Raw genomic sequence first — 27,934 nt, 5'->3', positions numbered from 1 at the left:
AAGAATACTATGTCAAAATGTATAAATGCGTAAATGTGCGTTGTACCTGTGTTCAACAAATATTGGAAACAATTAAAATATATGTAAGAATAACTCAAGCAAGATCTACTCGGCGATGATACATTTTAACCACCCTTTACCAATGCAATGTATTTCCAACATTTAGTTTTAATATTTTATATGATAATACAATATCATACTTTGTTGATCTCACTCAATTTGTTTCTCGTTTTGTCATTGCAGTTTTACATTTAAGTCATCAACGCCACCCATTGGCCATCCCAGCAACAAGTCGTAATTCGTATGAAACAAACAAATTATACAGGTTAGGAAAAAATCACCAAAATTAAATTTGTATAAGGGCAAATCGTGCCACCAAACCACGTCATACTACATCCGCGTTTAACTGTCTGCATCTCAGAACGCCATCATCAAAAATAGTGCCGCCATGGACGAAACGCAACACTTTTGTCTTCGCTGGAACAACTACCAAAGTAGCATAACATCGGCCTTCGAAAATCTCAGAGATGACGAGGACTTCGTCGATGTCACATTGGCCTGCGAAGGCCGCAGTATCAAAGCTCACCGTGTAGTGCTCTCGGCGTGCAGTCCCTATTTCAGAGATCTGTTAAAGGTAAGTCCAAATATTCATATAGTCATAAGTCAAGACCATTTCAAAACTAAAACGTCACTGGAATGTTTTAATTTTCGGCTGTTCTGCTGCGAGAACCCCAAATTAACCGCATTTGCGTGTCAAAGTTGTTAGTAAAAGAATGCAGATGTATTCAACTAAAAGCACAAACACCGACATTTTTGCACAATGCACTGCCTTTATGTCGTCTCTAACACGCCATGTGCCAGCGAACACGGAAACTGTATTCTAATACGAAGCTACGCGATATACTATATTCGCTGTCGTAATGAAGACGGAACAGCGCAAAAAGTTCAAAATATGATAAGTTCGGCTGCATTTGCTATTATGTCGTCGCGTATTAAACCAACTTGTACCCCCGTCGATAGTGAAACACTAAAGGAAAAAGGTCAACTGAACCGCCACTCTAGAAATAAAGGCTAAACTAATGCCATGTTATGCACAACAAAGGCAAGTTACTAAATAAATTAAACACACACACACACACCACCACCATTCCTCCTTGCCAAATATTAGCAATGCATATACCAGACACTATGTCGTCCCCAAGTCCCGCCACACCTCGCCATGCCTGAACGCGGTCTCAACTTTCGTCGGCACGTGATATTTATACATTTTGTTTTGTTTGAAAAATTATTTCAATTTTATTAATTAGGCTGATATTAAAGTTTTTAGCTGTCTTCGCTAAATTTGCCATTCAGAGGGCCAAGGAGTGGGAAAGTAAGTAAACCTTCAACCGCATTGTATCTAATGTTCGCCAACATTACAAAGACATTTATAGGGATTTCACTATAAACGTTTTGCCTTATGACGGTATCCCCTCATAGATCACAGGATGAACACTCTGTACTTAGAAATGTTTTGGTATCGATATGAATGTATTGAAACAGTGTGTATTACATAGGCGAGTAACAGCAAAGCTAGCATCGACATCCCTACAAGGCCTCAATGAAAGAAACTGCAGCGTTTAGTTAACCGCCTGGATTGCCCGACTGAATGTATTGCCAGTCAGGCAATCCTTTAACCTAATAAATGCTATGTACATATATAGGAATAAACTATTTTTGAAAGTTTGTCCTTTCTCAAGACCCAAAAGTCTCCGCCCAATCCGGCGAAGTGAACAGTTCTGTGGCGAAGCCTGTCATGATGGCAGCTGAAGGTTACAAAGGACAAAGAGCAGCGTATAGCGTCAACTACAACGTTAGAGCTTTTGGGAGTACCGAGATCCTGGTACGTGGCCCTGTTTACTGACTCATAATCGCCCGCCATACATGCAGGGCCCTCCCCGTTTCTTGACGCAATTCAGTCGTATGGCTATTCATCATTTTCAATTTGGCTCTAAATGCGTTGTCAACTTCCACACAAAGTGAGCACCAATAACAAGAACAAGAAGTAGTCGGAGACGAAGACCGAAACAACGGCGAACCATCAAACAAAAAACAACTGACTAAGAAAAGAAACTTGGTCGGTTGCATTGTTCAAATGTCGAAATGGGCCTACTTATGCAAAATTTATTTAGCAAACACCAGAAGAAGAAGAATAGTAAGAAACAAAAAAGACACTAACCGTTGCTAACAAAAAATGCTTAAAAAACATTATATTCGACTCGTACTTAGTAATGTCACGACATTTTGCATACTTTCTTTGAAGTGCATAAATTTCAGCACCACCAGCAGTAGAACAACAACATCACCCATGGCAGTAGCAGTGGCAGTGGCAGCACTAATAACAACGCCGAAGAAAGAAACGAAACGAACAGAATACAACATTTAATTTGCTAAATAGCAAAAATAATACAATGCAAAACAGCACCGTACAGAACTGGCAAAAAAGCCAACGAACAATGCAGGCGAACCAATAACAACAACAACAGCAGCCAACAATGGACAACGGCATACAGTGGATACAACATCTAATTGATGTTCTATCACAAACGCCTAGAAATATCTACGAACTTGGTACGAGTAAGTGGTTATCAAGGTGGATCAGAAAACTACACGGCACCCTTCCTACATGAGGAATCGTTCGCGTTAGCTAGCTTAAGAGGGCGCAGTGGTGTCCACCGAAGACTCAACGGTTATCGGATTTTGTCCCGAATCGTTCGACGTGGCACCACTGTAGCGTCGACAACACACAGTGAACAGTAGTTGACTTGAGTTTAACAAATGCAACTAAACTGACAACAAACGGCAACAACAAACGCTGCAATAAAAACTCACAGCAAAACAACAATAAAAACATGCCAAAGCAAAAAATTAATTTAACATTATCAAAATATAGTCAACAAAAAGTGGCCGAAAAAAGAAAAAAAACACTGTAACAAAACAGCAACCAGCTTTGTAAGAAACGAACAAAAACAACAACAAAAATGAGAAAGCAGAACTCATCGAAGGGGCCAAATGGTACACTGACGAAGGGAGTCGGCAGAGATGGGGCGATACAAATTAAAATGGCACAGAACTTTGTTGACACAACCTCTCACACACACACACTCACGTTGAACCACTTAATGAGTATGTGTCTATGTGTGTTTGCTTGGGCCTATTCCGCAGCATAAAATAGTCACCATTCACTTACAGGGGTGCAATAACAGAATATTACAGGATGCTAGATGAAGACACAGCTCCAAGACAGTTGGATGACATGGTTAGCTGGCGCTGTTCGCCTTTGCATCAATAATTAATTAACTGCAGAGAAGCGCTAAAATGTTAATGAGGTTTTGGCTACAATCGGGACGACACTAGATTCCGAGCCAAGTGGTCACAAACTCGAGTGTTTACCTGGCCACTTGTAATGCTAATTGTCTGTCTAGTGATTCTGATGCAGTTGCATTCGAAGCAGCCCATAGAATTAACATGGGACAATCAAAACAATTGGGACGGCACACAGAGCCAAGAAAAAGCAGAATTTTTATTTTAATTCGCTCTCCAGGCCTCCGATAAAAAGCAAGCTGTCGCACTTTCAGTGTTCCAAACTGCGAGCAAGTGTCCAATAGTTGGTACACCATTGACGTTTTCAGCTACCATGGCACAATGGTACTTCAGAGGCTAATGCTACCTCCATAAACTAAATCGACATGAGTACATCTTACTTGTTTGCCCTGTTCATACCGATGTGTGTGTGTGATCCAAATATGTGTGTGTGCAGTTTAATAAACAAGATTCGTGTCGATCAGATGACCTCATTTCACAAAGAAAACGAAGAAGAAGAAGGAGGAGAAAAAAGTCAGCTACATTGTGACTTACACGACACATTGTAACGATCAGCATGGAGTGGATGGATGGGTGCATCTGTGTGTGTTAGTGGTGTATAACAAAGCTACATACACAAATATCTCGCTTGACGCATGACCCAATTCTTCTTGAACAACAAACAGCGCTGGTGGCGCAGAATATCACCGCAACGTAAATAATGAAAAGTAGGAGATACTAAAAAAAGTGCCCTTACCCCACAGAATACATAAAAACCAGAATAAAGGAAAAATCTACTACAAAATTTGGTGTAGTCGTGAATTTTACTTAATACCGACCAAAAAAGAAGTACGACAACGCCCACGACTACGTCTACTAGAACTGGCGTACTACAATAACACCAAACGTAATAAGCGTGACAACTTCAAATGGTGTATGGGGTCCTATACTAGTTATAAAAAAAAATTAAAATTTAGTTTGGGAATAAAATTTTGAAAATCTATATATATTCTATTGAAGCATGTGTAATTTCCATATTCACTAATATGGAAATTACAGACGTTTCTGACGTTGTATTATCCGTTGGAAATGTATGTCATTTACGTCCCTATTTCTGACGTACCATATCTAATGCATATCCAATTTCGGTGGCATGTTCATCGAGAATATTAGACTTATTTTTACATTCGCTTAACATATTCTATTGCTCTGTGCTAATATTTAATGTTCAACACTTTTTCCAGAGTACACCCTGCAAACATCCAGTGATACTATTGCAGGATGTAAATTTCAACGATCTACATTCGTTGGTCGAATTCATTTACCACGGCGAAGTCAATGTCCATCAAAAGTCACTGCAGTCGTTTCTTAAGACAGCGGAAGTTTTGAGAGTTTCGGGGCTAACACAACAACAGGCCGAAGAAACCCATAGTGTAAGCATTCCAAGATTATAATAAGGTTAAGTGGAAAATTCTCATATTTGTTGTCTTTGTCCGCAGCAATTAGCACAAATACAAAACTTGGCCAATTCAGGAGTGCGCACCCCTTTGAATCCACTACACACATCCATGTCCGAGGATTCGCCACTATACCAGCGTAATGCGGTGTCACCACCGCCTCCATTACCGCCCACACAGATGCCGTTCTTCAAGAGAATTGGTATGTTGAGGCGTGAACACAACAATTCAACGTCGTCTGCCGAAGATCCCACCAACGCGTTGAAGCGAATGCGTGGTCCCGACAATGGCATACCACCCAGCAACACTAATAGTCCCGACATTGTCCATCCTCGGAGCACTTCCCCCCAGTTGACACCCACAGATTTCTCAACCATGAAACACAACAACAACAACTCGCCCCCACCCAAAGATGAAAAACGTAAGTAAATGATCGATGCCACGGGCGGCCGAACTAATCCCAATTTCCCCCTTCCAACAGGCAATGGTTCCTCGATGAATGCTACAGGAAACAGCGGCAATAGCTCGAATGCTAGCGCTAATGGCAATGGTATAACGACGGGTGACAAAGGCGAAAGCCTCACACCTTCACCCCTGGCCCGTAGAGCCGAAGATGTTAAATCGGAACCAATGGAATTAGTATGCAGCAATAACAACGATGAGCACAGTAACGATTCAAATGCGGAAAATGAACAACTTCGGGTGGGCAGTGTAGATTGCGGCAAAGGCTCCTTGAGGTAGAACGCGAAAGTGATCCTCCCAAAAAATACATACTTAAGAATTGACTCCTTTCTTACAGCTCGGTCAACGATGAGGAAATTGAAAATACGATGCCACCACATCCGCCCTCGGCTCCCTTTCTAATCTCGCCAGCCGAGTCCAAGCTCTTTCCGTCGGCGCCCTTCACATTTCCCATGGGCAACCTAGACCCAGCAGCATTTGCCAGTAAGTATTTTTCTGAGACATCGACGTGAAATCGTTTCAAATCATGTGACCTTAACACCCCCACCTTCTACCCCATTACAGGTCTCAACTCGCAAATGCCCTCGGCCGCGGACATAGCCGCTTCCCCCCAAGGTGAGTCCCATGCCACTTTCTCCTTGCTTACAACTCATTGACATTATTTACATCAATGCGTACAAAATTCTCTTTTTTAAATGTAACTTTTTGGTTAATTATCTCCAATAATTTTGATATTGATATTCTTTATTTAACTTTTGGTTTATTTTTGTTTTAATTTCTTGATAACTCGTAACGAAATTGAAATCGCAATCGAGAATCCGAACAATTCATCACTTCTCAACGCATCCATTCAGTAAAACATAATTTCCAAACTAAATCGCCGCGACACAAAGACGGAACACACTCACACACACATCAGGTGTTCCCTGTTTGTTCGCTGGCCTGTGGCCACGTTCGCCCTTATAGTTACCGATAATCGTTAGTTGATCCGGCCGGCTGCTCCGAAGAGCGGCCGTCGAAGATAAATTTCTTTCTTGTTTGATTGTTTAAAATGTGGAACGATTTCAGTTATTTCCGTCACTTGATGCCTTGAAGCGACAAAGACCCTATGAAAATTGAAGGGATGCGCGTCCGCTCTTCTCTGGGGCAAATGGGAGGAATAATGTTTGGTCACGCATGCGAGAGTCTAACGAAGTCCTTCAGTTTTCATTGAGTTTTGTGTCGACATTTTTTACTTTTAATTTCATTTCTGTTTTTAAATAAAACTTGATTTACATTTTTGTCGACGAAGAAAGTTGAGGCGTTTGCATTAAAACATTCTCAACTAATCGGATAACGTTAACATCAAACGCCGAATCATGTCCACAGCACTACTGTCCGCAGTGGAGCGCCGGAAGAGACAAATGAAAATATATATTTTTTGTTATTCCCCCATAAAATGTCTATTTGTGTACTAATCCGTTCGTATTCGTTCACTTTGAGTTTTCGCCTCGATTACACGTTAATGCAATTTTTATTTTGTTAAAGCTTTGTTTCTCCTTCATTGTTCATTTGGATTTCCACATACCACATACCTAAATACCTAAATACCATACGTCGCACACTTACTGCATACACACATCCACCCTCCTCCCCAAAACACACATTGAGTCAATTTGACCCCAATCCAAATGTGAATCTGGTCGATTGGATGTAAGGGCTAACATTAAAAGTTGTTGTGTGCGTTTCCACCTCATATCATACGATTCGCAATCTCCTATTCGTATTTATTATTATTTCGTCATCTGCATATCCCCCCTCAATGAGTACACATCGATGTGCGATGTACCCACGCCAAGAACGGAATTGACGTCGTTCTGCGCGAATGCCGTCGTATCTATTTCGAAATAGTTACTTTATTTTACTTTACCTCTGTTATTTAGTTTCAGTTCCATCCTTAGTTTAGATTAGTTGTGTTTGAGTTAAGAGTATCATGTTGTCACATCTGTGTGCAAAACACTATTTTTTGATTTTGTTTTTTTTTTATCCCGTCGTCGACGTCGTTAATCTAAACATGAATGTGTGTAATAATCATCCTTAACGTATAACTAGACCGATCATTTATTTGTGTTTATTTTTTCCGTTGGTATCGAGCAAGCGTTGTCGCATTATTTTGTATGCTTCCTTATTTCCTTTTCCGTTCAATTGAGTGTTGTTTTTATTTAGTTTTAGTTTGTTGCAAAATATTCATTTACTGCACCCCAAAGGACGCCCACTCCTTAGAGAAGTGCAATGTATATTGGAAAAATAAAAAAAAAACAAATTTAATGGCTCATCGGACATTCTCTCTGAATCGGCAGGAAAAAGAACATATTGAACTAAGTATCAACATTTTCTTGTACACTGCTTACTAAGTATGATCTCCGTTGCGACAAACCGAAAAAAATCATTTCTACTGCTGTATCCACAAACACACACACACAAACATACACCCACTAACACACCTACATCCACTGACATTTATTACCTTTCTGTTTGCCCTCATACATCCCCATCTACTTTGACATATCATTTTAACACAATATTCATACATCTAAACCTATCCGCACAACAACAACAACTCGTAATATTATTTTTAATTACCACCTCCTACATACATATGTATATCTATAACAATGTATTGTATGCATGCAAATTCAAAAAAAAAAAATACAAACAAAAATAATAATAATGATTTCAATGCAATTCGAACTGTGCCGAATTACATCGAATCTAGGGAACTGTTTTTTTTTTTTTTTTTTTTTTGGCCAGTCTGCCAAGCAATTCGCTCGTATTTTAGATAAATAAGTCTTTCAAACCTGTCACAAACACACATACACACTCTATCCATAAAAATTAGTTTTAAATTGGTATAATTATAAGGAACAACACCCCGCTCATTCCCCCCAACAGACAGCATGAAAGTACATGCTTCCGTACCGGAATATACAAACAAACATGTAAAACCCGATAATATAAATTGGATAAGCTGAAACAGACACACACTCACGCCCACACAAATACATACGCATGTAGTTTAAATTGGTGAAATGGACACGGCTTTGCAGCTGTGATATTAATTCTAGTTGCTAAGTTCAGAGATACAGACTAAGACGAAATCGGAAATAATTGGCATTGACATCAGCAACGCCAGTACCAGCACTTGAAGGAGTACGCCGACGATCCATCATTCGGCTTATAATTTGCTTTTGTGTTCTACAGTAGTTCTTATTGATTTATTGTATTTTATTATTGATATTATCGGAAGCAACAAAACCCGCAGTGAAAACTGGCAACTGGCACTATCTATCCTAAGTTATGATTTAGTTTAGTCAAAACATTCATTTAGCGAATAAGGCAACACAATTAACAACCTACACCCGCTACCTTAAAGGCGAACCCATTCTAATAATAGGTCGAATTAAATAAAAAACTATGGTTAAAGGACACAGCACACACACCTACATACACTATATATGTCGATTCTAAACTGAGCTCCCATTGGCGGAAGGGCAAAAATTGGAAAGGGGCAGACAGTGGCAAAAAGCTATTTAACTTGTAATTAGCATCCCTAATATTCCCGCCTAACAAAATCCCCTCCCTTCTACACAATAAACAAAAGCAAATATGAAATGAGACACATACACACAGCCGTACATACATATGGAACGCGCATCGGATAAGTTTAAGAATTCCGGTCCAAAGGATGCATAACAAAATGTAGGAGATGAACTTATGTTCCTTCTTCAGGACCTACGCGCAATAGAAACTGCAACATGGTGATGGGCAACAAAAAATACACACAGAAATCGTTATGTTATGATATGGCTTTAACAACAACAAAAACAATACAACAACCTTCCCAGGCCCACACAACTACACACACACAAACACAAATATACACTCAACCACCTACCCATCCACACAGCCCACCTAACTATCTCTTAAACAATTAATCGATTAGAGAGTGAGAGAGGGAGAAGACACGAAATTGGTGGAAATGTAAAATTGGCTTGTCAAAAGAAAAACAAACACACACACACACTCACCCAGTACAATAATAATAGTTGTTGTTATTCCTCCCAGTCCCCTAGCCACCCACATTAGTAGGTGTGAAAAGCTTTGTTAACACACCGAACAGATCGACTTAATTTGTGTACAGGTCAGGTTTATGAAGGAATCCACTACTGGCTTTAGTTGTCCTCCTCCTCCCAAACCCCTCAACCCCAGCATGCATGATAATCGATGCAAACCATTGAAGAGAAATGGAAAGTGTTTCGAATTCGAAACAAAGATAAACTTATAGAACCCAATACTGATGGAAATGAACAATCAAAAAAGAAATAAATTTTGCGAACACGCCCAAGAAACAAACCAAAGAAAGTAAACCCAAAGTTAAATTGAGAATAAGCTAAATTCAATTCGAAAAGAAAAAACAAAAAAAAAACAAATTAAAAAAACAACAAACCAAAAATCAAATGTAATGCTAGTAAAATATTCAGTACCACCCACCACCCTGTGTTGTTTTTGACTGCATTCTATTCATAATTCAATACAAATTCACATTGGGCTAATACGACGTTTTTCTTTCCCTTGTCGTCAGGTCAACTGACGACAAATGCTTTTCACTCAACACCAATGACTGCGATCAACAACAACAACCATCGCTACGACCACTACACCAACAATGACGATTACAATCGCCACAACCAATACTACGAAAACAACAACAACAACAACAACAATCATAAAAACACTGGTGACCGTTATAAAATCGGTGTTCGGCGTGACTTGTCGCCGACGTCATCTACGCAAAACAATAACCACGATTTAGGTTCGGTTATGCGTGGCATTAACATGTCGCCCTTTTCCGGAAACTGCAACGCCAACAACGGAACTGCAGGTGGCAACCAGCAAATCTTGCCAACGGCCAGTGCCGCAAACCCTGCGAATGGAAATGCGAGTGGCAACGTTTTTGCGGCAGCAGCTGCAGCCATGGCCAATATGGCAGCCTCGTCGTCGGCGACCAATTCGAATGCCTTAAATTCCCCAGCTAACAACAGCCTGAATACATCCAGTGGCGGTGACGACTTTCGTTGTGACCCCTGCAACAAAAATCTGTCCTCTCTCACTCGCCTAAAGCGCCACATTCAAAATGTTCACATGCGCCCGACCAAGGAGCCCGTCTGCAATATCTGTAAGCGCGTCTACAGCTCGCTAAACAGCCTGCGGAATCACAAGAGTATCTACCATCGTAACCTCAAACAGCCCAAGCAGGAGCCATCGCCCGATGTGTCGACACACCATCAAAACAATATGGGTCTAACTGTCACCAGCAATCCCTACTACACGCCCATTAATCACCGATCGTCCTCATAGGGCTTCATGTATTTCGATTACCTAGCAAATGTTCACTTTTAACGCACACACGCTTTTCAACGATGATGATGATGATGGCGAAGCCGATGATGTTAATATTAGATACTGTAGAATTTAAGTCTCTAATTCACGTACTTCTAGGGCCTAGACATAAGCCACTAAACGAGAGTTGTTATGTAACAATACAGTGCACCAGTCCATCGCCGCGCGCACGCACCCCATCACGAAATTCGATTCCATTTACACCACCCACATCCGCAACTCTGCATCTCGTTTAACAGTGCCTTTGACTTGTGTCTTGGCAAAAGAAAGATGCGTTGTCCTGGACAACCTCACCTAGTATTAAGCAACCCCCCTAACCCTTAATGAATGTTTCATCCGGGCGGCCCATTCTTTATAGAGAGTGCATCTAAAATATCAAAATTTAAGCAATATAGTTAATAAGAAGCATAATCATTTTATCAGGTTCTCAGCAAACAAACACATACATGCATACATACATACATAAGTAGTCTACAAATTTGTTAATGTGAAAACGTGGCTTTAACAATAGTTCTAGATAAACACATTTATATATTTCGTAGTTATAAACGAAATAGACTAGGTGTAAGAGAGTATTAGAAGATGGACTGGACTTAGTGGTTGGAATTTTGTCCATGTACCAACTAGCCGACCGACCGACCGACCGACCGATGGACAAACAGAGTGGACGGCTAATCTGCCCGTGTGCTCAACTTGAATTTGAACATTGGGGTTTTCTACACCAAGGGAAATGCTATCCTCTGTGTAAATACCAACCAATGAACCAATCGACCAACCAGCAAACCAAGCAACCAACCTTTAATTTAAGTATGTAAAATGACATTTTCGAGATACTTTTTGTTTAATTGTGTTCGTTTTATTATTACATTATGATTTGCCTCTAGCCTAAGTCCATTATTTTTATTTTTCATATCGTTTGTCTAAGCCTAGTTTTAGAATTATTTGTTACCATTGCATTTACACAATAAGTCCAAAAGAACGTTCGAATCACCTCGTACATCCATCCATTCATCCACCCACCTGGTTCATCACCACCAATTACACCTCAATGCACCGCGTCGTCATACATTTTCATGTGAATTGGTTCCAAACACTGATAACTGTGTAAAGAATTTCCAACCAAAATGATCCTTCCCACAAACCTGGCACCACAACCTCCCACCTGGACCTACGCCAAAATGTACGTATGTATGATACCTCACATCAAAAAACTATCTCCACATAAACCAGACAACCCTCCTACCCCTACCCCTACCTATCGTACTCCTATGTTAAGTGATGCTATTGCAAAGTGATAAACTTAAACGTAGAAACTTTTTTATGTCGATGCCGCCACGCCGCCAAACGCCCCAGTAGGTGGTGCGCACTGCCATATGAAAAATAAAAGAAAGGAAAAGAGAGACACTAGTGACATATTATCAATAATAAGTAAAAAATATTACAAATATTAACAACCACAACAACAACAGCCAAAATACAAAAGTAGTACAACAAACATCTTGTCCGTACTACATCACTCACACATCTAAACAAACCAATAAAAAAACATCAACAAATCAATCAGGCCAAAAATGTTTCAAAATTTTACAAAACCAAACAACCCTTCTTGCTTCTCGACCCAAGATGTTCCCATTTCGGACGATGATGCGGCGACACAACGATCGGAGTCAGTGGTCCCTGTCCGTGCGCGGAGAGCGACGACTGTCTCCTGATCGATGCATTCGTAAATGTTGTTTAGTTTTCGTTTTCCCTTTTCGTTTCTTGCATCGATGTGTTGTTCATTATCACCACAGTTCAATGCCCGCCAACAATGGAAAAAAGAGCCACATACTGTTGCAGAAATCACATCCCAATTCCCTTAAATACCTGTCACATGACAATACAACTCCAATCAAAGATGAAGAACAAACAACTAAATGCATTTTCAGTTTTATTTTCATTTGTTTTGATCACTTCATGGGCACGGACGCTCCATGCTCGAATGGCGCCCAAATGCTATGTTCGGACATGCAGCTGGCAACGCCATCTAACAAAAACATTTTTGAGCCTGGACGATTTGTAGGAACCCACAGTGGGATAGAAATCAACAGTAAACACTCACATTCCACAATAAGCCAGCTAACTGCAACAAAAACAGAAGAACAGATTAGATTAGAGCAGATCACTAAAGAACAGAAACAGATCAGATCAAACTTATTCCATGTTGAATGAACAGAAAGTCACTATTGTCTCTTTTCTCTTCTCTTCCTATATTTCAATATAGGTGGAAGCACTAACCTACTCGGTGGCGTTATAGTGCCCGGGGTCAATGCAAATACAAGTAGCAACCACCATCATTCCTCTCATGCACTTCACCACGAACATCATATGCACCAAGCGAATGAGCGCAGTGCCGTCGATGAGGCAAGTGAAACGAGTGACCGCCATCCACGCGAACAAAAATCGGAGACCAGCCAGCAATCTAGTTCCTTCCCAACTACCCCGTCCCCCCACCATCACCATTTGCACCACCACCAGCAGCAGCTGCAGCAATCATCCCAGTCTGCACAAACCCCCCCACCCCATACACATGCCCATTCACCATTCACTCTACAGCAACATCCACTTTCCATGCTTCCCAGCCACCATTTACACCCTCATCACGATCTACCCACATCCACCCACCATCACCATCATCACCATTTGAACAGAGCTCCGTCTCCGTTCGACCACCACCATTTGCTTCAACACCGCCGGTCCTCTCTATCACCGTCACCCACCGGCCGATCCTCCAATTCCTCTTCGGCAGCTGGCATTCTGGCGTCTTCTAGAGCATCGGAACTGGCAGGTGGCAGCCGACTGCTCTTGCCCCTGCCACTGAATGCATGTCACCGATGCGATGTTTGTGGGAAGTTGTTAAGCACCAAGCTGACCTTGAAGCGCCACAAGGAACAACAGCACTTGCAACCCCTCAACAATGCCGTCTGTAATCTGTGCCATAAAGTATTCCGGACCCTGAACAGTTTAAACAATCACAAGAGTATATATCACCGACGCCAGAAGCATCACTCATACTTCCATCATGCGTCTGTGGGTGGTCCAGTGGGAGGTCCCTCCGCAGCTGGCAGTCGTTTGCATCAGTCATTGAGCTCGTTGAGCGCTGCCGCGGCGGCCAACAGTTCGTCCAACACTAGAGGCAACGACAACGCTGTCGCGGCTGCGGCTGCTGCCGCCGCTGCAGCCGCAGAACTGCTGCTATCGCCAATTGTTGGAGCCGCAGCAGTGGCCGGTAACAACTCCGGTCAAACGATGCAGCTATCCTCGCATCAACAGCAGTCATCGCCAAATATCGTAAAACCCTGTATGGACTACTTATAAGATCAGCATAATTTCCTACAGCACCTCTTCAGTTTCGCCATGAACCCCGCGGGAAGTGCACCAGCATCGGCCATATCTCACCATACTCTGACGACATCTAGCCATGCAGATGATATGGCGGCGTCACAAATAGCGTTGCAGCAAGCCCAACTACCACCAACAACGTCAACCACACCACCTTCGCCCCACGTTTCACAGGCGGACCTGCAGCCGCCGCCAGCCCCGCCGATTGTAGATCTGACTCAAATGGAAACATATGCCATGGCCACTTGCGATGATCCATACAGCAACATGCATCTGCTGAATCCATAAAGACTCCGATGCTTCGCATCCAAAAAAAAATCCAAATACCCACCACTCACCCACATCCCTCATCGCCCATCCCTAAACCCTTTTTGGATCTCAAAAACACCTACAAAGATTTATTTTATTAATATTTAGGCGAATTCAAAACTGTGATTTTTACAATATAACATTTTTTAAATTTCATTTAGAAACACTCAAAAAGAGCGAGAGTGAGAGAGAATATAGTGCTCGACTCTCATATCACGCAAGCGTATTCGTAAGTTCACTGACTAAGAAATTTGACGCATTTTGCTAAGCAAATGCGATTAATTAAGGACCCCCATCCGCACCCAATACCTCTCCCCATTCATTCCCTAGCCCCTTCAAGTGTTTGAACAAAAACAAAAATGACTTGTGCAATTGTATTTCGATTTTTACTATATTGTTTTTTTAATTAGATTTTACTTGTATATTATTATACGTTTTTTTTTTTCTTTCTGTAATAATATTCTCGACAATACACCAAACGGTATTAAAATTAGTCTGTCTGAGGAATAAAAAAAAAACAAAAACAAAATTAAAACTAAGAAACCAAAATGAGAACAACCGAAGTCAGACCACCTTCGAAAGACCCCTGGACCGAGTGCAGCGAGCTTTCGCTTGCAGCAACAACAGCAACAGCAAGGACTGAGACTTATTGTGTAAACTCAGAAGAAGAATTCAAATCATTGTAAAATACACTAGGCATTGTGGCACTAGGACGACCCCAATGTAGATAGAAGTTCTGTGCGAATCTGCATTTTAGATTTACATACATTTATAGGTGATATACATACATAGAATAGACAAAGATATATATATATATATATATATATACATGTACATATATGTACAAACATTCACATGCACACAAAAACCCATGCAAGATTTTTCCTTGTAAATAGGCGTATTCAACCTCATGGGATATAGAAGCCCTACTCCGATTCATACACATTTCTGAGCGATAATGTAAGGCCCCACGAAAAGTGTACTCATATTGCTCCTGTAGCATTTCGGTAGGATGTCTCACATTTAGAAAACAATTTGAGTGAATTTGGGCAATTGAAACATAAATCCACTTGTTTTAGTTTCACATACTCTTACGTGTAGGCATTACTTGTCTTCTTGAAATTCGATGGGATTTACAGTATCCCCCTCCCCTCTAACACTGGCGATGGCCCCTTTTTGTGTTAAACACAAATCATCGACGAAATTTGCACTCACTTGCATTGTTTTTAGGCATTGAAAGGACTGATAGTTTTAGGTTTAAGATCAAAATTAATTAAGAATTTGCTTTAAAATTCCTTTGGCAATGATTGACCAACGTTTTTTTATTGGCGATATTGTTTTAAGGAATCAAATCAAAATTTTCCCTTTACGAGAGAGAGAGAGAGAAAGAAAGATATATAGAAGTAAAGAAAATCCATTTTCGTTGCAAAGACTGACTTTTATTTGGGACTTTTCGCAAGAAACAAAAATTGATCCATTTCAAAATTATTAGAAATTATTGTATAATTATTAAATTGTGATTACTGAACGCATCCTGTTGTTGAATGATGACGACGATGCTTAAGCAGACAGCGTGAAGTGTGCTTTAGAACTGAAACCGAACTATACGATACGAAACGCTATGCTAAGCACAAGCAAACAAGTCTGACTATACATATGCATATTTTTAATGTTTTTTTTCTTCTTTTTTTCATTTACCAAAATTACATTTTGTAAGCAACAGTTTTTCAATGTTCTGCACGCTATTCTCATGTCGAGCAGAAGAGTGTGTAATGAAAACAGATAAACTAACACAACTACAATTACAACTACTATAACTATTTATACATTTAAGTATTACTATTATTATTACAACTGTTTTATTTGTATACAATACAAACACCTACAATCTGTTCCAGAACTTCTGATATTTTGTGACCCCTCCCCCACCCCATCTACTCATACGACATATTTGTTTACAAACTACACCTATTTACAGACATACATATATAGATATAAGTACATACATAATATATGATGTAAATGTTTTTTTGTTACAATAAATTACAAATGAAGATATGTACATACATGCAAACCACCAATCGACCTAAAAACTCACAGCCACTCACACACACACACACACATATACTTACTATTCACTAAGTTTAAGAAACAACACCGAGTTATCTGTGCGCATTTTGTTTTCTTTATTTTTATAGACCATTTACTATTTTATAGTTCCGTTCGACTCATTATAGAAAGTTTACTGAATTGTTTTTAGTGTCTGTCCCCAACTAAGCCCAATTGCATTAATTGCAATCCACAAACGTATATACTACCGCATACATACATATAAACATATATAAATAAATATAACATTACCTAATACAAATACAAGCCAACTACATACATGCATATAAATAAAAATCGAGCAAAACTTCCTAGTTCTTTTAATCTAAAATCTGTAATATGTCAATGTCGATGTCGATGTCACCATAACCAAAACCAAGCAAAGCGATACGAAGTGAATGAATTATGCTGAAATAGTTCGTGAAGATGGGGTGATTGAACACTCTTACAAATGTTCGTGTGCCCAATCGAGAGATTTGTGATATAAAGCTCAATTATGACTACTTTATGCCTGTCCCTAGGACAAGAGTAATAAAGGGATTCGCGTAGAAGAGTTGATGATTAGAATTGGCACAAGGGTATATGTTCTCTATCGAAGATCCATTCCACAACTTTTGTATGTTAAAGTCGTTAAGCCATAACCGTTACTATGTCCGTGTTGTTTCAGCAGTCTTCCAGAACTGACCTCTTAGTGCATGCGACTTTATACCACAAATCTCGCCATCCCAAAGTATCCCATAAACACATACCATAAAATTATACCAATATAAAGAGAAATAAAACGAACAAAATTACATAGTCTTAATTTTATGAACATAGAACAACAAATCCTATATAAAAAGAAAAAAACCAACAAAAAATAGCAACAATAATAACCGATGAAATGTATTAAACAATAAATCAATCATACATACATAACCAACATACATACATCCATACTATCAATAGGAGAAGATGGCAATTGAACATAAATCCGCTGCACCCAGTCCGCTTCAAACACATACGTCCGCAATGGCGCACAATGTGACAACGCTGGGGAGTGTGGATGTATGCAGGTGGACACGGGTGCAGTCATCCACCAGGAGATCGCCAAAACCAATCGAACGTTTGCCAGTACCCGTTACATTTTTTTTTCATTTCTCAATTGGCCACCTTTTGCGATCTTCGTTAGCCAAACTCACACTGATTGGGTTGTCCGTCAATATTATTGTTCACTTATTTTAATTTTGATTTGCTTTTCATTTATGAAAGAAACCAATAGAAAAACAATTAGAACGTGTTTGAAAACACTCCCATGTACTCTAAGCCAACTACCGCTTTGACAAGTGTATTTAAGGAACACTAACAATACAAAGAAGAAGTAGAGGAGGAAGAAGAAGAAGAAGCAACAATACACGAACATATTTTCATAAGGATAAGCTAAGTGAGGAAGTAACAAAAGGATGAGTTATTATTGAAAATAAACGATTAAGATGATGACAAATTGTAAAGTTGTTTAATTTCCCTGGTCCAGATGCGATATCTGATATGTGAGATGTTGCCGTGCCATTGCTCGGCCACGGTGCTGAGCTATGGAGAGACGCAGTTTAGCCAAACGTCATGGAGTTGCATACTTAGAATGTTGGTTTTTGTTCTTGTTTGGTCGCTCTGTGTCGTTGCTTCATGTGGGGTGGTATATGCACCTTAAGTACTACCAACTGCTACTAATTGTTAAGTGTGTTTGTATTTTATTCTATTCTACTTCGTGTAAGCTATTAATGTGTTGTGCGCGTTATTCGCCTTGATGTCATTCATTTTTCTTTTTTCTAGGTGTGTAGTCTTGTACAATCTTTTACACTTAAATTTGCCAATTGTAAAACGAAACTAGCACTTAAGTCAACCAATCATCATACTTGCATATTAACAATACTACAACAACAATAACAGCAAAAACCAAATATCTATAAATGAAACATCTTAACATACAACTACAACTGCATTATTGATACAATGAAATCGTATAACCTTCCAATAAACAAATTGCAGGAAATTCGCCTAAGAAACTGTTCTCATGCCAACTATGTGGTAAGCTTCTCTGTTCAAAAGCTTCGCTCAAGCGTCACATTGCCGACAAACATGCCGTTCGCCAAGAGGAATATCGTTGTATCATCTGCGAGAGAGTGTACTGCTCGCGCAACTCGCTGATGACCCACATTTACACGTACCACAAGTCGCGGCCCGGCGAAATGGAAATGAAAGACATTAAACTGTTCAATCAATTCAATACCACGATCTGAGAGCGGACGCATGACACCGCGTCATGCCACTACTGTATTACAACAAACGACCATTACACATACAATTATTTGAACAAATCTTGCCACCAAAGTGGCCGCGATACTGACCACAATAATCTGCAACAGCAGCTTTCGCGAGACAACACTACTCGTAACATCTACGACTATTATTTATATCACTTGAAAACTACATAAATTCGATTAACATGACTAATTCCTCTCCCATGTCATTTACAACACTCACAACCACACACACACACAGAACCACTATCCATTCACCCATTTAAAAATATCTAAGGACACCGAGTTAGGTCGACCATCTTAACTGTGCGCATCATCGCCTTATTCTTATGGACCACTGACCATGGCTAACTACTATATACTTACACGCATACACATGTGGCCTTCTACAAACATACAAATAAAAACAACAACTTTTTACCTCTACACCGTAGTCAATTTAACTATTAAGCTCTAACGTTTAAGACTTACCGTAGCATTAACTGACGAAAAACGCTCTCGAACATCCGCGGACACATTTCCATTTAGCTTTCGCCGGCGATGTACCTCGAATGTTGGGCTCAGCGGAGGAGTGCGCTGCTTTGACACATCAGAGTGGTAAACATTTAAGCATACTTGAGGATCACTTATAAGTTGTTCTATCCTGTTAACCATGAGAGACGAGGTGAGGATCACTTAATAGTCAAAACCAAAAAAAAAAAAACAAAAGAAATTCCACACTCAAACTATTGGCTTAATTTCTCCTCTCAAAAGTTCAAGTTCTTAGATGAGATTTTCAAATAAGAAGTAGTTAGTCTAAATTGCTAAACTCACTGACTCTCTATGTACTCTGTCTCTACTCCTACTCCTCGCCACTTATCGAACTTACCTATGATAATCTAGCCCTTGTATCCTCTGCTATTCTAATACCTTCCCCTCCCTTCCAAACCTCATTAGATGACCAGAACAAGTCTATTCATCTGTTGAAATCCCTCCTATATTCCCACCTAAATGCTAATGCAAAACACGTGTATATTCTGTAGTCATGTTCTGTGATGAATCCAGCCCTGTGTCTGTAAATCTGACGCTACCTAATCACATCATACTTTCAATTAATACTAGCTGTCGTTTTGTATTTAACTCTCTCTCCCTCTCATTGAACCATCGAAACGAACACCGACGAGTTCGCTCATTGCTCAAAGCCTCTCTCTCTCACACACACACTCTGTACTCTCCTGTAGAAAATCAACTATGCTCTCGACTTCCTTTCCGACCTCTCAGAGTTGTAAGTATACATGAAGATGGATGGCCCCTAACGGGAGGCCAACTCGTGTGCACCAGTGCAGGTTGATCCTCGCATTAAGCCGGCGCTACTGTCGTACCTAATATTTTCACCACTACTGTAACCACTTTCTTTTAAACTAGCTCGTCTCCGCGCTGAGAGATGTAAATATTGCGTAACTTACTTACTTTCCCAATACTTATCTCTATCTCTACACATGGCACCCATCTAAACATTGCCATTAAATCATTGATCTCTCGTTAGCTCAACACCCACTCAGAGGTACAAGCGATGTACGTACATCTTGTGCAGTAGTATATACTTCCATTGTTTTTATTTATTTATCTATGTATTGATTGAATGATTTCTTTATTTATTTATTAATATAGTCTAGATCGAATATTTTTATTTGATTTGTGGTAAGTTTCATGAGTATCATCTGCTTTAACATTCAGCTCGCCGCTTGCTCTTGCTCACTTCATTCATTCTGTATGTAGTCACTAATGCTTATTTTTCATTCCGATCAACTTTGTAACTAACATAACGTCTGTAGTGCATGCTTTGTAGATATCTGTAGTGTTGCATGCCGCATATGTAGTACAGCCATTGGTTTCAGAGGCGCATACACGCATGTGTATGACTTGTGAATGGGCAACACGAAAATGAAGGACACCTGCATTTAGTGGAGCGTCGAAGGCCAAATGCCACAGGCGTACAATGTACATCGAGTGGTCTCGAACCCTCCGCAAGGTCATTGTTTGTCTTCTTGTGTCCCACCATTGGCTATGTAGTATCTCATGTGTGTAGTATTTGTTTGTTCTTAAACACCACCTGAAAAATATATATTTTCAAAAAAGCAGATACACTGTTGTAAATCTGGACATATGTATAAATTATCCAAAAGACAAACCTTCTTCTGGAAATTTGTTCGGCATGCTGGGGAACAAATTTTTGGGGAAACTTTACCGACACAACAATCTAAGTAAACAAATCCATTTGTAGATTTTTCCTATCGCTTTAGAATTTCTTCAACTTCCACAAAATCTTCAATACGAACAATCGATAACTTTCTTTGTTATTTCTACCTAAGCAATACACCTTTCCTTTAGACGCGTTCAATCTAATCTACAGTTCTTAAACTATGTATTTTAAGCAAAATAAGAAATCAACTACAACAACAACATAATATATATATACATATATATGATATAAACGTTGTTAAAGGTATAATTTAATATTGATCGCTTAGAAACGACTCTTTACTTTCTCATAACTTATTTTCCATACTGGATTCATTTGTTTTCTCATTTCTCACTTTCAATCAGCACTTTAATTTTTGAGTTCTATGATATGCACGCCTAGTGAAGTCAGGTGATTAACCAGTTTGTTTTTTTTTCTTTCCCCGCCCAACAACAGGATCCCACAATGCTATGCGGTCGACAGCGTCATCGCCAACAAGCTCTACCTCAGCTCCACCATCGCCACCAACGGTTGTCACATCGCCAAACTCGTCGATGGGGACGATGGTGGGCCATGTCAACAACGGCGGAGTGCCCTTCAATCTGCATGCCTCCCCACCCAGGCCAGGCAGTGGAGGGGCAGCCGGAACGACACCCACTAACAATAACAACAGTACGCCTCAAATGCCTTTACGTATGCCCCCACCGACGAGCGGCGGCATTAACGAACCTCAGGAATGTCCCTATTGTCGACGCACCTTCTCCTGCTACTACTCCCTCAAGCGGCACTTCCAAGACAAGCACGAGCAATCTGACACACTGTACGTATGTGAATTCTGTAGTCGACGATACCGTACCAAGAACTCGTTGACTACACACAAAAGTTTACAACACCGCGGCTCCAGTGGCATGTTGAAGCGCCTGCTCAAGACCTCAATGAAGAACGTGCTGGTGCCGCCGCCACACCACCACCACCATCACCATCCGCATCATCCCCATGCCATTACACATCAGCGCACTCCGCTCTTCGACTTTAGCAGTGAATTGGGACAACCACCACCAGGTATCCAATAGGATATATTATGGAATGCCATCTTTTAGAGAAGCATCCCGTCAAGTCAATTGAACCATATCCGGATCGGCATCAATCCTCTACACCGACTGTAGTCTGTCGTGCAATATCAAAACAAACTCTGTCACACATGGCTTAAGATCTGCTGATGCACTCCAGTTACATCGTCCTTTCTCCCGAAAAAGCCATCTCCGCATGGAAGAACCAGTCCCTTCTCAATGTAAATAAAACACCACCCATCTTAGTTGTAGGAATCTTTCTTTAAGTTATTACAATGTTCTTCAGGTATTTCATAGTTACAAACAACCAATGTACCACAGCCACCCACACATATTTTTTCTTTATAAAATGTAGTTTTAGAGGAAGGCGTACTGCCCCGCAGTGCTGCACTCCACGTATTTCCATAAGCGTCTATGTTAAGCACATCTGTTCGTCTTACCCAACGAACAACTCAGTTAGAGAACTCTAATAGATTTACGCACCAAGTGAAGCCGGAGCTCTCAGTTAACTCCGGCTTTTGACAGGAAGAGAATTAAGGACTTTTTTCAATCGATTTATTTTGTAAACAACAACCGAAGCGAATAGGGGGAGAACAACGAACAGCGGCTGCCAAGTGTATTAAATGGGCCAGCGATCAAGTCCAAATAAACATATCAAAGCGTATACGCAACTTCATGAAAATAAATCACCTACACACACCCCTGCACCGTTGCGAACATGTACGCAATTGGGCCCAGGGGCATAGCCGCCCATGGCTGCCTGTTCGTCTTTCTCTCACGCGCTCGTAAACCCCGTTTTTACTTTGTACATACAAGTTCTCACCCACACTAACAGACAATTGTAAAATTATCTAAAAATAATAACAGATACAGCAGGGCAAACCCAATTTTAACAGATTCGAACTCGTGCTTTCGAAGAAAAAAAAATAACAAGAAACAAAAGTGAAAATAAGATAGAATTTTTAACTTATTTTTAAGATAATATAACAACAAAAAATCACAACAAAGTATAATTACTTCAGGGAATATATATCTACAATCTATAGATATGTGTATGTCTACTCTAAATCATTTGTATACAACAAAACCCAGAACAAACATTTTCGATGTAATAGAAGAACTCAGTGATGTTCACCAGTGAAGTACAAATACAATGCAAACCACCCGACATTATTCTGAAACAAAACACAAAACAACAAAAAAACGAGAACTCACGAGCTATTTCAGAACTGTCGCCGAAGGGCTCTGCTCTGAATATAGACCCGTTTCAAGGAACCAAAATGTTTGTTAGTTAGCGTATTTTTATAGTTTACTCGCACATATACATCTAAAGATTTGAAATGACATTTCATACCGACAAATGAATGTTCAGGTCTCTGTCCACTGGACACGTCTTCTTGCACATATCTATAAAATGTCTCAGGAATTTTTCAATTTACACACATATTTTAAATGCAAAACGTTACATATTATATACATATACACATACATAGTGCATAAGTTCGTACATATAGGTAGTTATGCGTATCTCTTATTGTATAACGAAATCCAACGTATCCCTACCCACCCCGATCCTAGGATTTACATATATATATATATATAATAACCCAAGTGAATGTTTACCTGCCAGATACGCACGAAAGTCAACATGGGCATGATCGCTCGTAGTTTGAAGAGGACATACGAAAAGTTTGCTCAAGTCTTATTTTTTGTATGTAATGCAGAGAGTGCCATCCAGGCGAGACCAACATTTCAAAGGGATCGTTACCTCTAGTGGCCAAGCTCAAGCCCAGTCAGAATTAACAACAATATTTATAAAGTATTTTTATTACGTAATATAACCAAGCAGATGTCCTGAATAAGGATTTCCGTGTATACCTCATATTGAATAAGAACAGGCGAACATTTTTCGGTATATGCTGGCTCTGTTGTTGTGCGTTCACGTCAATAACAACCCACTCTGTGCTATATGTAGAAAGGATGCAAAGCGACCGCGAGGAAAATAGTCCAACTTCAGAAAGCAGTTTCAGAATTGTTCTCAATTTTGCCGCACTATATATTTTACAGTTCTGAGGTTTGAAATTCCTCCGTTTCGCTGGATCTTTAGAGTGCTATGGCACGGTTACACAACTGATTACTGATTTCCTTTGTTTTGTTTTCGTTTATTATTAGACAACCGCATACCTCCTTGCAAACAAACATACATACATATATAGAAATACATATCTAGTTTATAATTATAATTTGAAATACCTCGTAGTTTTTAGTTCTAGATGGTCTCTTTTTTATGATTATTTTTTTATTATTATTATTACTATTATTACATTAATATTATCATTGTCTTTATTATTAGTTCTTTAGGCTTTTGATTTAACGGTTTATTTCGTTACAAAGTGAATAAAAAAAATTTTCAAACTGTGATCTTTATTTTCAAATAGCACATATTTACATATGTACATATATGTATAACTAAATTTATGTTTGGCTGTTAACTTAGTTTAAAGTATAAAGACTCCGACCACTCTACCTCAACTCTCACCTCACCAATTTTATTTTGTATGCATTTTTCAAAATTGTCGTTTCGAAATAAAAACAATGTTTAAACAAACAAAATATTACAAAATTTGATTAATCGTGACCTGCTAGTGAACCGAAATTGCTATTTGAGAAGGTAGCACGCACACACTTACATTGGTCTTCATTGTGGACCGATGTGAATACGGACAAACAGCAAAGCAGAGCCGAGCCGAGAAACATACTGACCAGCAGCGCCATCTTCCGAACATGAACTTTTACACCAAAAGGAAGCAAAAACAATTTACAAATTATATAGTTAATACGTGTATGAATAAAACCATTATTACTTGAATAGAATTCACAAAGCGGAAATCTTTCATTTCACAAGAATGGAGAACGTCGAGAAGACTGACTGCTTCTCGAGTTGTTAGTAAACGTGTTTGCATCTCTATTAATATAAGAATTGTTACTTGTCAATCTGCCGCATGTAGATCGTAAAGATAAAACCAAATCCACAAGTCTTAACAAAATACACAAATAAATATGCATACAAAAATGTGGTTTTCAAAAATGCAACGCATATCAAAGAAGACAAAAAATAAAACAAATTAAGAAACGGAAATACCTCAACATGTTATTGGAACTAAATATTGAACTTAAGCATTTACACGTACACACAAAACTTTAGGTAATTAATTTATTAAACAAAAAGGTCTTTAGTCAAAATTACGAAATTTTTTAACTACTCTTAGACGTACTCGACTTTTTATTTCAAACATTTTTAAACCGAAATCTGTGATTTAAAACAAAATTTGAATTTTTATTATTACTCGTATGCATTAATAGCGAATAACTACATACATATATACCCACAGGAGCAATGCAAATACTTCCTCCGGTCATCCCAGACACAACACTGTCAATACTTAGCATAAGGGCGAGTGTTTGACGAGCTCAATATCCGCATATCCGCGTATGAGCCAAATCAACTTCGTCACTCCTTTTTGACGACTTTGACCTAAGGGCCCCCTTTACACAAAACTGGCAAATTAACTCTGCCAATGAACCCACGCGTACCTGTGTGATATTCACACATTGAAATTGTTAAAAAACAAATATTTAAATAAATTTCCGATTGAAGATTTGATTTATTTCAAATTATATATGTACTGATAACTTGGATAGTAGACCCTATTAATTGAATTGAATTGGTTTAATGTTTCAAATATATAGCTAATGGATACGATGATCTTAAATAACAGAACATATTTTCCAAAAACAGAATTCAAATATTGCACACGTACGCGTATATTTACAAATAATATCAGGCATGCCGTGCAGTGTATGGGAAGGCCTTAATTAATACTTATCCAACCTGTCTATGCGGATGGGGCCATATATTTATTCCACTTCATTCATTCTGTATGTAGTCACTAATGCTTATTTTTCATTCCGATCAACTTTGTAACTAACATAACGTCTGTAGTGCATGCTTTGTAGATAACTGTAGTGTTGCATGCCGCATATGTAGTACAGCCATTGGTTTCAGAGGCGCATACACGCATGTGTATGACTTGTGAATGGGCAACACGAAAATGAAGGACACCTGCACTTAGTGGAGCGTCGAAGGCCAAATGCCACAGGCGTACAATGTACATCGAGTGGTCTCGAACCCTCCGCAAGGTCATTGTTTGTCTTCTTGTGTCCCACCATTGGCTATGTAGTATCTCATGTGTGTAGTATTTGTTTGTTCTTAAACACCACCTGAAAAATATATATTTTCAAAAAAGCAGATACACTGTTGTAAATCTGGACATATGTATAAATTATCCAAAAGACAAACCTTCTTCTGGAAATTTGTTCGGCATGCTGGGGAACAAATTTTTGGGGAAACTTTACCGACACAACAATCTAAGTAAACAAATCCATTTGTAGATTTTTCCTATCGCTTTAGAATTTCTTCAACTTCCACAAAATCTTCAATACGAACAATCGATAACTTTCTTTGTTATTTCTACCTAAGCAATACACCTTTCCTTTAGACGCGTTCAATCTAATCTACAGTTCTTAAACTATGTATTTTAAGCAAAATAAGAAATCAACTACAACAACAACATAATATATATATACATATATATGAATATAAACGTTGTTAAAGGTATAATTTAATATTGATCGCTTAGAAACGACTCTTTACTTTCTCATAACTTATTTTCCATACTGGATTCATTTGTTTTCTCATTTCTCACTTTCAATCAGCACTTTAATTTTTGAGTTCTATGATATGCACGCCTAGTGAAGTCAGGTGATTAACCAGTTTGTTTTTTTTTTCTTTCCCCGCCCAACAACAGGATCCCACAATGCTATGCGGTCGACAGCGTCATCGCCAACAAGTTCTACCTCAGCTCCACCATCGCCACCAACGGTTGTCACATCGCCAAATTCGTCGATGGGGACGATGGTGGGCCATGTCAACAACGGCGGAGTGCCCTTCAATCTGCATGCCTCCCCACCCAGGCCAGGCAGTGGAGGGGCAGCCGGAACGACACCCACTAACAATAACAACAGTACGCCTCAAATGCCTTTACGTATGCCCCCACCGACGAGCGGCGGCATTAACGAACCTCAGGAATGTCCCTATTGTCGACGCACCTTCTCCTGCTACTACTCCCTCAAGCGGCACTTCCAAGACAAGCACGAGCAATCTGACACACTGTACGTATGTGAATTCTGTAGTCGACGATACCGTACCAAGAACTCGTTGACTACACACAAAAGTTTACAACACCGCGGCTCCAGTGGCATGTTGAAGCGCCTGCTCAAGACCTCAATGAAGAACGTGCTGGTGCCGCCGCCACACCACCACCACCATCACCATCCGCATCATCCCCATGCCATTACACATCAGCGCACTCCGCTCTTCGACTTTAGCAGTGAATTGGGACAACCACCACCAGGTATCCAATAGGATATATTATGGAATGCCATCTTTTAGAGAAGCATCCCGTCAAGTCAATTGAACCATATCCGGATCGGCATCAATCCTCTACACCGACTGTAGTCTGTCGTGCAATATCAAAACAAACTCTGTCACACATGGCTTAAGATCTGCTGATGCACTCCAGTTACATCGTCCTTTCTCCCGAAAAAGCCATCTCCGCATGGAAGAACCAGTCCCTTCTCAATGTAAATAAAACACCACCCATCTTAGTTGTAGGAATCTTTCTTTAAGTTATTACAATGTTCTTCAGGTATTTCATAGTTACAAACAACCAATGTACCACAGCCACCCACACATATTTTTTCTTTATAAAATGTAGTTTTAGAGGA

At 39.6% G+C, this 27,934-nt stretch overlaps 3 protein-coding genes across 3 annotated transcripts; all 3 read left to right on the top strand.

Moving 5' to 3' along the window:
* The first annotated feature begins 391 nt into the window (after nucleotides 1–391).
* Nucleotides 392–18,914, top strand: LOC133330904 (broad-complex core protein isoforms 1/2/3/4/5-like). The gene is given in 6 exon segments (XM_061539305.1): nucleotides 392–634; nucleotides 4,587–4,775; nucleotides 4,842–5,536; nucleotides 5,599–5,744; nucleotides 5,826–5,876; nucleotides 18,525–18,914. Coding segments are annotated over 6 exon segments (1,518 nt in total). The 5' UTR covers nucleotides 392–448; the 3' UTR covers nucleotides 18,776–18,914.
* A 466-nt stretch (nucleotides 18,915–19,380) lies between these two features.
* LOC133330905 (broad-complex core protein-like) lies at nucleotides 19,381–22,197 on the top strand. The gene is made up of 2 exons (XM_061539306.1): nucleotides 19,381–19,460; nucleotides 21,474–22,197. Exon 2 carries the CDS (start codon nucleotides 21,488–21,490, stop codon nucleotides 22,088–22,090), a length of 603 nt encoding a protein of 200 aa, XP_061395290.1. The 5' UTR covers nucleotides 19,381–19,460; nucleotides 21,474–21,487; the 3' UTR covers nucleotides 22,091–22,197.
* Nucleotides 22,198–26,959: 4,762 nt separating this feature from the next.
* LOC133330906 (broad-complex core protein-like) lies at nucleotides 26,960–27,683 on the top strand. The gene has a single exon (XM_061539307.1). The coding sequence runs from the start codon at nucleotides 26,970–26,972 to the stop codon at nucleotides 27,570–27,572; it is 603 nt and encodes a 200-aa protein (XP_061395291.1). The 5' UTR covers nucleotides 26,960–26,969; the 3' UTR covers nucleotides 27,573–27,683.
* The last annotated feature ends 251 nt before the right edge of the window (nucleotides 27,684–27,934 follow it).

This window comes from Musca vetustissima, unplaced genomic scaffold (genome assembly GCF_032173495.1).
Source record: "Musca vetustissima isolate MV318-11 ecotype Yass unplaced genomic scaffold, APGP_CSIRO_Mvet_v1 utg2401, whole genome shotgun sequence".
In the NCBI taxonomy this organism is placed as follows: Eukaryota; Metazoa; Arthropoda; class Insecta; order Diptera; family Muscidae; genus Musca; species Musca vetustissima.
Note: the sequence above shows the minus strand (reverse complement) of the source record. Positions and strands in the feature narration are given on the sequence as shown.